We start from the raw sequence: 10,553 nt of genomic DNA, 5'->3' as shown, positions 1-10,553 counted from the left end.
ATTTTCTTGTAGTTTTAATAGAAAATATCCAACAATCTAGAAAATATTATTTGTTTAATTAGGGCCAAAACATTTACGCCATATCAAATACAATAAGCGTAGTTTCGTACTTTTAATTAACAAATTAACATAACTGAAATTATTTTTCTGATGAGTTGCCGCAACCCCTCGATCAAAATAAGGGTAACAAAAGGGCGGTCCCTCCCTTAACTATTGCCGCTAACGAACCTTATTCGTCAAGGGGCGGGCGTCTCCAAAGACGCTTGCGTCTAGTCTCATCCCCTTAACAGCATTCAAATCCGATTAATCTTTTTAGCAACATTTTGATTCGTTCAGAACTAGGTTTACCGCAGTGTAACGGAGTGTTGTTATCAGTGTATAATTAAAAAAAGCGTATTGTTGCGATGGACTGCATGGATATTTCGGATGTAAGTTCTAAGAATTTTTCCTTTTAATTAAAAGGTAATTCACAAGATTTCTATAGAATTTTAAAATATCTACAAAGGATTCCCATTTTTCGTTTCTCCAGACATTTTGATTTTCTACCAGAGTAGCATAAACTAACGACTTGAAATGTTCCCAAAGAAAAAATGAATCTAAGTCTGGGAATCTAGCAGACCATAGATGAGGATTGCTTCGATCAATCCAATGATCTTGCTAAGTTTCTGTTAGATATTGACACGCAACCAGATTAAAATGCGCTCATTCTCGACCTATAAAACACATATATCATTTCTTGCCGTTAACTTAAAAACTATAAATTGTAAACTCGGAACGGACCTGAATTAAAATTTGTAACAAAAAAGCATTTCATAATTTTCTATAAAAATGGAAACTGTGCCGTTCACGTTAAAAAAGCCATTCCAAATGAAATATTTCAAATATGTATAGATGAAACGCTTTGGGAGTTATATCCGTTATTACAGCGGAAAAGCGGCTTATAATGCGGTTGTATTTCAAATACTGACTTTTAAGACCATGTAAACTTTATCACACTATCATACGTACTACAAAGCGGCTTTTGTGTACATTCTTGACAATATTGACATCTCCTGAATTAGATACGTTACCTGAATATTTAAGGCATCAAGTTCAGTACAGTACGGCGGTAAATTTCAAACGCATTGCAGTAAAAGAAAACACATTCAGTTCTGTTGAATTTGCGATAGAGAACATTCGATGTAGCAGGTGCAAGATAGCACAAAAAGTTCAGGAATAAAGAACAAACCTAATAAGAGATGAATGAAGAGATTTTGTCTTACGTAAATCGGATTTTGCATCTCGCTTCCACTAAGTTGCGACACGTTATCTTCTCTTTGCCGCACTTCTCGGTAACCTTTAGGTAGATGCCGCCACTGCACCGACAAAAAAGCAGTACTGTCACAGAGTTACAGTCACGATTATGGTTCGACTGATATTTCCTGATTAATTACCGGCAAGTTGTACGCAACGTGTCTTATTTTACTGTGTAAGCTGAACAAAGATAACAAGAAGTTATTCCTGACAAACCTCAACCGAAGAATCCTCGATTTAACGATTTAAACATTTTCCAAAATTTTGAATGTCATTATTTTAATTTGTGCAAAATTGTGTGTATATTTATGGATATCTTGAGTTAGTTTATTTACTTAAATCACATCAATTTCTCAAATATACTCATACGTAAATTCTGTAGCAGAAAGGCAAAAATCAAAACAACAGTATATATAACGGAGCTAGCGCCACTTTTACCCCAATGAAAAGCTCCTCCGATGTGCGATTGCGTCAAACCGTGTGACTGTGATAGACATATAATCTGACATAACCCTTCAGTTAGAACCGAACATTTTGGGCCACCTCTGACATTGTCAAACTGCAACATTTAGAGTATGGTTCTCACGAAATTTCCGAAGAAACAATCCGCCATTTTATTAAATTTAAATCTGCAATAACTCGCAAACAGGGGGCTAACAAATTAGTTTTACAGCCTGAAGTCAATCTCGCGTTATTCAACGCATCTGCAAACGCGCTCCTGTCAAAATAAGCAGGTGCATTTCTGAGCGCCTATTTCTCCTCGCGAAACGATGAATTATACAGATCACACCATGTCCGACTCGGATCTATATGGTAACATAAAAATCGAGTACCACGACCCCACTGACGTGGGTCGGGTGGTATCGCAGACCTTTACCCAAAAACACGGAAGACCCCTTTCCAAAGCGCGAAAAATCCTCAGCCACGTAGAAACTAGCGGGAATAATTTCCCCCGGACTGCAATTAAAAGGATTTCCGGCGAGTCCGAAGGGGAGGTACGTCCCTTAGGCCTAATTTCAACTTCTAAAAACTACGATCGTTCATACTTACCTACTAACAGGTTATTTTGATGAATGGAATCTGGGACAAACCGGGCAATTATGCGTCCTCGGGAATAATGCATAATATCCATCAGAGTCAGGAGTTCTCCTCTTTCCATCTTCAAAAATTTGGTGCCAATGGGGAGTCATCCAAAGATTTGGTCAGCCCCAGGGGATCAGACAGCGGCATCGAGTCGGATTATGCGGATGGGAGTTTGTCCTGGTTATTGAACTACAAAATCAGAGAATTACCCCCAGTTCCAGGTAAGTGGAGAATGTGTGAAGAAGTGGGGAGTTCAGCTTTACTGGGGAATGCGAAAAACTGAGCTTGAAGTTGTTTTTTTTTTATGGTTGTTTATGTTTATTTTTCATTTCCATATCGTCGTTACCGTAACCGTATCTTGATAAATAAATTCGGTGATTCTCCCATGTCTGCCAACAGTGCCAACATGATGACCTGGGCAAAGAACAGAGGCGAATAATCTTTTTTCCAGGAAATAATTGTCGTCAAAATTTATTTGATATACGCCATTTGCAACTCTTTTCGACGTATTAACCTTCTTGCGGGCGGCAAATTTCATATGTCTCAAAGAGCTAATAGAGAGAGAAAGAGAAGAAGAGAGCGCAGAAGAGAGAGAGAAAGGGAGCGCAGAAGAGAAAATGGCACCGACTAAGGACGTGCATCTAAGCTACTCATGTTTATAGCTTAGCCAAAAGGGCAAATTTTTCAGTCATTTTTGAGCGCTGGCAGTTCAAAAACGCTTTAGTCAAAACAAAAACTACTCTGAGTCGTTTCTTTTAGAATCATTGACGATCACTCATCTTGGAAAAAATCTCAATGTCTTAAAGGGTAAATAAAAATGCCATTCAAAATTACTAATTGAAACTGAGTACTTTTTAATTAGCAATTTAGTTCACAACAATTGGAAGCTTCGATTATTTCAGAGCTGTCATTTAGCTGCATCGACCGATATCTCGGGACGTGTTTGGCGAGTTTTCATTTTTTCAATAATAAAAAAAAATTTGCAGAGTACTGTTCAATTTTTTTTTTTTACTTAATGACTCTGTATCTAGGAAACACCTCACCCTATTAAAACAAAATATATTGTATCTGAAAGATTATTTCTCGCAGAATCAGTGATATATAATGCTTAAAAAAACTATTCAGTATCGTACGAGGTCGTCAAAAGTAAAAAATAAAATAAAAATTGGTTCATTTACATTAATCGTGCTTGCATGACTCTAGAAATTAAAAATTGACCTTTCATTGTAATCTCAATTAGGGGCTCCGAACTTTTTATTTTTGGCGCACAAGAAAACTTACAGGAAAATTTTTAAAAATCGTATTTTTATGAAAGTTTAGCAAAAATAACAATATATACATCTATATGTCAGCACAGTATAGCAATATTTTGGAAAATCTAACTGGAACTAACTTGATTTTCAATACAAAATAAGCTCTTACGGAGAATTCGGATACTGGAAGTAAAACCAGAATTTGCAAAGTGAAACTCAAAAATTTGCCACAATTTAAAATTCTATTTGATAATTTCCAATTTTTGGCAGCTTCGCGTAGACGAATATGGAGCTTTTCAGATTTTTTTCCAAGTTCATAGCTCAGTGCGTTTGGGAGGTACAGGGTGGAACGTAGTAAAACGACCACAAATGGGCCTCAAAAATTAAAAAATTCAAAGTTATGTAACTCGATTGGTTTATGAAACTTCTCAATAAGTTTTTTCCTTTCCTTTGAATTTTATGCGACCACGACGAACGAAAACTTAGACGACTTATACAACTTAGAGAAAATGCTTAAAATTATGCCGAGTTTTACATTGAAATTTGAACCCCGACTTACATCTCTTAAACGGGCATTTCATTCGTGAAGATCCGAACTTTTTCTTTTACTTTTACTAATTCACACATCACCCAAAAACTCTAGAAATCTGCACACATAAATCTATAACTGACCAAAGTTTCGGCATTTTTAAGAGGTCGTGACAACCTATTTGTTTTGACGAAAGCGCGTTTAAAAAAATGATAAATTTCGACTTTGATACTTTGCCGCTCCACGCGCCTTGTTCCACCGCCCTCAGAGGGGTCGAAGTGGGAAGCTCAATCATTTTTTTTAAACGCCCTTCAGCTCCAAACCATCTACAGACACTCTCTGAAAATCAGTGGCGTAACGGAGAAAATTTTGAAATTATTTAATGAGAGACAGGCATATACCGTGAGAAGTATTCTTCGTGTAACAATAATTTTTCTTAAGATGACTACCGAACCGAACTGAAGTTATCCTGTGGAATTTTTTAACCCTTAAACAGATTTTCACAAATCCTCACAATTTCCTTCGTCCGTAAATTCGGATGTTCGTCCGCAAATCCTGACAGTGTTCTTCTAAAACGTAAGCCCTGAGGCATTATTCTCATTTGCCATATGAGACTCTTCTGTGGAGCATATGTGCTGATAATTACCAAAGAACTCGTGTAAAATTTCGTCTTGCCTGGTTTATATCAAGTGAGTTTAATTTCCGTGAAGTGAAAATAAAAAGAACATGCGCACAGAAACGCAAAACTCGATAATTTTCTGAGTGCTTATGATACCTTTTCCACATGTAAGTTTCTGAATGACACTTGGGAATAAGGGTTCTGGATAACTGGAATTACAAAGTTCACCATTTTCATTAAACCCACCCGCATGCAGTGGCGGCTCGTGGTCATTGTGATTGGGAGGCCATTTAAGCAAAAGAGAATAAACACATATGTAAATTATCACCAGAGAATAAACTATACAGACAGAATACACAACTAAATCCAAAAATAAACGCGAAAAAAAAAAACCACGCTGAGTGCAATGGCCGACGATGCTACCGTGCAATCGCCGTTGACCCAGACTCTAGGTAATGGCTGCAATTGAAAATTATTTATTATTGTGCAAAAACTCTTAATACACTGTCGAAAAACGTGAGGTCAATGCGAGCTTAGCCGATATCGTGCGAAGTTTTAATGTCATAAACATGCACAGCCTTTTTTTTAAATTTTTTAAATACTTTTAGAGGCGTTATTGTTCAATTGACCCCATAGAAGAGTCACTACATTCTGCAGAAGCTCTTCTTAATCTTCAAAATGGATCTTAAGTTCCTATTCGAAGAAGGTTTGATTGTCAGGCTGATCAAGGATGGCCGTGATTTCAATTTTTTTCAATTTTTTTTAAAAGAGAACACCATTTTGAATTTTCAGAAAATGCTTCTTGCGCCGCCATATTCAATCCGAACATCTGATTGTGATGCCTCCTTGAAAATAATATTTTGTGCTTTCAAAAAAAATTGCATGTGTTCTGTATAATATTTTATATCAGAAAGTTGAAGTCACCTCGGCACAGTCTTCTTGTATTTTTCAGATGGCGTTTCATCAGATAACTTGAACAATACGCCGAGTACTGTTCCTCAGCCTCCTATAACCACCCCTCAGACTTCTATAAACGAAGTAGTTATTAGCGTAAGTGTTAAAATTTTATACACTAAAAATATTGTTACTACTGATATATGGTCACAGTAGATATAAGAGAGAGGCAAAAAAAGAATTTATCGTGGGGGCACGACCGAGTGATTAATTCCTATAAGTATCTTAAATATTCTGGTATATTTGTTTATGTTAATATTCTATGGATAATGGAATATTCTAGTCAGAGGATCTTTGGCTAAAGACCTGTGACTATAAGGAGACCGTTGTTAAGATCGTTGTTACACTAACTGTCTATGATTAGTACAGCTATAAGAAGGAATCGATAGCAAGCGATATTAAAGTGATTAGAGTAAAATAGTGATTTATTAGTGAATTTTTATAATAGTTAACGATCTACAAATGTGTTTGTTTATCGAGTTAAAAAATAATGTTTCTGATGATAGCGAGTGTACTATGGTATGAAGTAGACGTTTAGTAGGAAATTCGAGGACTTGCTTGTGTTGAATTGTAAGTTCATGCTTATCTCCCGGACATCGCGTGTTTTATGCTAGTGACTAGAAGCCAGCATAAAGCATTTACAGGTCAACTTGTTGCGCTGCTTGTCCTTATGCAACAGTAGAAAAAAAGAGATAAAGCTGATCAAAGAACAGAAACTATTCAGAGAGGAATTAATAAACCATGTCATAGCTACAGAGCAATAGCTAGAAAACAGAATAATGAAGACAGTTAATAAGAAATTACTCAAACTGGAAAGGAAATTCCTGGAACGCTATATTGAAGGTGGCAATTCTTGAAAGAGTTTTAGCACAGTCCATGATACCACCTAATTATGATGAATCTACAGTCTGGAAAATCTGCAAAAATCAATTAAAAGCAGCTGTTAAGGTCAATGTGCCTGGTCTAAATAGCAGAAAGCAACCTCATTGGTGGTAGGACTTCATAATAAAGAAGCAGAATTACTTCAATCATTGTCAGTAGCGAAGCAAAACAAATATAATTCAGAAACGACCTATGTTTCTTAAGGCCCAAGGATAGCAATAAGGCTCAGATTCGAAGGATCAAATCAGTGCTTCACTGATTTACGTCCTCGAATTCGAATCGTTACGGGTGGCATCTGGTTCTTCATATGTAAGAATGCCAATTTGCGATAACAATGAAGATATACATATCTGTAGCAAACTTACACAAGGCGATGAGGGATGTCGCAGCCAATGTCCAACTTTAGTGAACAGAATGCCACTATAACGGACAGGTGGGACATTAAGTGTTTCAATCGCAACAAATTGAGATATACTAAAAGTAACTGTGTGGTAATTGGCGATGTAATTGTAGACTCTTCTAGTCATAGGATCTTTAGCTATACAATAAAGGGAGCATTGTTAAGAGTGAGTTAGTCTAAGACTAGTACAGCCATAAGAGTAAAGTAATTGTAACGAACGATATTAAGGTATTTAATAGCGAAATAGCTGATTTGTTAGTGGGCTATTAATTATCGATTTGCAGTTGTGCTGATTTGTCGAGTAAGTAAATAGTATTTACGTTAAAAACGATTATACTGAATTCATTCGGACTTCGGAAATCGTAACGATATATTAAACAATAATACGAAACTGCAATATTTTTCGCGAAGAATTAATAATTTAGGTCTAGAAAGGTCTTAACAAAAAATCTGTTTTTTTAAATTTTTGTTGCCACAGAACCTTCCAAAGCAATTTAATGCTTTACTGAAATACTCTGATATGTGGTAACACTATACAGAATTAGTAGTTGTCACCTCTGGAAAAGTAATGAAAATTTGTGATTTTATGATGATCTGCGGAGCCAACCTTTTCATATATGACGATTATTTTGTTTCTAGGAAAACTGCAAAACCATGCAACAGTATGCAAATAATTTACATCGAAAACCGCCATTCACATACACGGAAATGATAGAGCATGCTTTGAGCGAAACAGGAGAGCTTACAGTGTCCGGAATATACAATTGGATTTCGTAAGTAAAAACATTATTTTGTATGTAAAACGGTACTTGAATGGAAATTTTTGATTATTTTTACGAAAAAGGGGGTTTGTGTGTAAAGTCGCCTTCAATTTAGTGAAGTAAACATCGCACCTGCGATCAGCGATCCGGAACTCCACACACGACGTGATAATAGACCGGCAATTATCGTAATTGTTTTATCAGGGTGGTCGATTCTGTTCGATTTCACGGTGACCGATCACCGAACGAGGGGAGAAATCGTTTAAAAAAGCTTTTTTAGGGGAGAAATTACAACCATATCGATGACGAGATCCCACGGCCTTACCATCCCCAAGAACATAATAACTAATGTACAAACTTCTATTGGCCAAAAACACCCTTTGTTATTACTTAATCTTATGAATTTCTTGCTCTTACCGTTTGTGCCGGCCATTTAGGTGATACATAAATTTCCCTGAACTACAATAGGGCAAAAGTCGTGTTAATAGTTTTCCCGAGATCGTCAATAAACCGTGCCAGGTACGAGCATGGCTGCGTTCCTTCTAGTGCCCTTAAAAGGGCTGAAATTGTTATTATCGGCGAATATATTTGATTGGGGGAATCAAAGATCAAAACCAGGCAAAACGCTTATTTTATTCTCCCCGAAATTTTAAAGTAAAAGAAATAGTTAAAGGAAGTCAGTTGTGAGTTGTGCCCATTCATCCATGGCTGATAAATGCCCTTTCAGCCCTTATACAATTTGTTCTGTTTCAATGCCCATAACACACATGTAATTTGAATTTTAGATATCATTTTCCATTCTACAAGGCAAATGACGATAGGTGGAAAAACTCGGTAAGGCACAACTTGTCTATAAACCCGCATTTTCGTAAGGGCGAAAGAGCAGTTCAAGGAGCTGGGCACTTCTGGACTATAGCTCAAAGGGATGTAACTAAGTCCTGGCAAATGGTAAATACATTTCATGATAATATGGTGGAGGAGAAGTATATGTTGTTATTTTTATGCTGTTAGAGACAACGTATAAACGAATTTCTTCGTTTATCGAAAGCAGCAGACACATCCAATAACGAAACCGAAAACTTAGACAAAGAGCTACAAGCTGCGACTGAAAGTATCTTAGAGGAAATTCAATCACAAGACCAAGTAAATAATAATTCTTTAGTCATATAACTCTCTTTAACGAAGCTTCCCTTAGAACGAACAACCAGTGCAAGCAGACTCTCACCCAAACGTCCACGTGAACGATGATATTCATGTGGAATATATGAACATTCCCGAAGGAGTTACTGGTCTAGAAGGTTGGATCAGTTTTCAGCATAATCATATCTACATATTATGAAATTTTCAGAATTCTTATCCCCACCAGTGCCCAAGGAAGACATAGTGCACGAATGCGGTTTAGGCAGTGACTTCTTTATCACTGATATTGATCCTAATCAATTAGGGTTGAGTCTTGCAGAAACGGACGTGGGAGATGATAGAATGTACGAAGATATCACTTTGGAGTATTACGGAATGAAGGAATAGTAGTGCTAAGTGTCTATATTATGTGCATGTAGGTGTTTTAGTTCTAATTCCATAGAGTGCCATATTACGGAAAATTCGAGTTTTGTGCTATTATAATATATATTTGTATGCAGTTTGAATGTGGATTTTTGTCGTCTCATATCATCAAAACTTGTACTTATAACATTACAATTTATTGTAAAACCAAATGACTTGCCTGTAAAGAAATTTGATTGAAATTATACGAGCACTCATGTCCGAAATTATTACATGCGTGGCATAGTCTGCTTCTCGAAAGCCTTACAGAGTTTATAGAAAAAATGAAAAAAGGAATTCTCAACCTAATCATATTCAAAATTGGTCTCTTCGTAGTTTCACTCTCAGTCCACGTAAATAGTCATTCTTGTTTGGAGTTCAGGAGGGCTTCGAGATTGCATGTAGGTGAGGAAACAACAGGCACGAGAGTAATAATTTTGGACAGGAGTGTTCGTATAATTTCGATCAAATTTCCTAGCACGTAAGTAACTTGATCTTACAATTATACTTCGCATTTCTGTTCTTCAATTATTACACATGTAGATGCTTAGAGATTTAAAGTACGATCTTAATAGTCCTAAAAATATGTCAAAGTTAAACTTTCTTATTCGCTGAGAGAGTTTGGAAGAGCTCTGGAGTCCAAAAAATGTAAATATCGGACTTCTTAGTCCATCCCGCCTGTTTCCATACGCTTCATCTAGGTTCAGCCCATTCCTGTGCATGAGTGCTTTTCTTAAACCATCCTATGGAAGGGTGAACTTACTCCATCAAATGATTGTTAAACGAAAAGGGGAAAATAGACAAGATTTATCTATGTCGATTTGTAAATAATACATATTTCTTGGGTTAAAATAAGAAAAATCGTTCCGATAAGCCTAAGTTTGGAATCCCTTCATATCTGGAATACAGTATTCAAAATCAAAAACGTCCCAAAAATTTTCGTTACTATAATATTGTTATTGAACGGTGAAGATTTTAATTAATGGGCATAAGCAATTTTTTGAAATAGTAATATCCGATTCTTTTTTTTAAACTTCAGCACCCTGTCTTTCGGAAATTATGTGATTCTGACGATATGTTTCTCGAAACCTTCTTCTTGCTTTGGTCCAGAGAAAATATTAAATTTGCGTCTATATTTAAGAAAAGTCTTGTACAAGTGATGTAGATAACCCAACATACATGCCAACTGGTCAACAGGTATATAAATCAAGACGCACACAGTAATTGGCTACGTTTA

The 10,553-nt window shown here is 36.3% G+C and overlaps 1 protein-coding gene across 2 annotated transcripts; it reads left to right on the top strand.

Moving 5' to 3' along the window:
- Positions 1–177: 177 nt before the first annotated feature.
- LOC136420062 (uncharacterized) lies at positions 178–9,420 on the top strand. Of its 2 annotated transcripts, none has more exons than XM_066406820.1 (8): positions 178–428; positions 2,354–2,597; positions 5,730–5,827; positions 7,653–7,786; positions 8,560–8,722; positions 8,786–8,917; positions 8,970–9,072; positions 9,123–9,420. In XM_066406820.1, exons 1-8 carry the CDS (start codon positions 405–407, stop codon positions 9,299–9,301), a joined length of 1,077 nt encoding a protein of 358 aa, XP_066262917.1. In that variant the 5' UTR covers positions 178–404; the 3' UTR covers positions 9,302–9,420. The 2 variants fall into 2 exon arrangements, with proteins under 2 accessions (XP_066262917.1, XP_066262908.1); XM_066406811.1 differs by lacking the exon at positions 178–428 and adding an exon at positions 1,989–2,288.
- Positions 9,421–10,553: the final 1,133 nt, after the last annotated feature.

Source organism: Euwallacea similis, chromosome 1 (genome assembly GCF_039881205.1).
Source record: "Euwallacea similis isolate ESF13 chromosome 1, ESF131.1, whole genome shotgun sequence".
In the NCBI taxonomy this organism is placed as follows: Eukaryota; Metazoa; Arthropoda; class Insecta; order Coleoptera; family Curculionidae; genus Euwallacea; species Euwallacea similis.
The sequence above is the reverse complement of the archived record's forward strand: the minus strand, read 5'-3'. Positions and strand labels throughout refer to the sequence as shown.

Bases quoted from the DNA above. Each gene is read 5' to 3' on its own strand.
- LOC136420062 (XM_066406811.1), top strand. From the start codon at position 2,064: ATGAATTATACAGATCACACCATGTCCGACTCGGATCTATATGGTAAC. The intron at 7,787-8,559 runs GTAAGTAAAAAC...TTTGAATTTTAG, and splicing joins GGAATATACAATTGGATTTC to ATATCATTTTCCATTCTACA. The intron at 8,723-8,785 runs GTAAATACATTT...TTATGCTGTTAG, and splicing joins TAACTAAGTCCTGGCAAATG to AGACAACGTATAAACGAATT.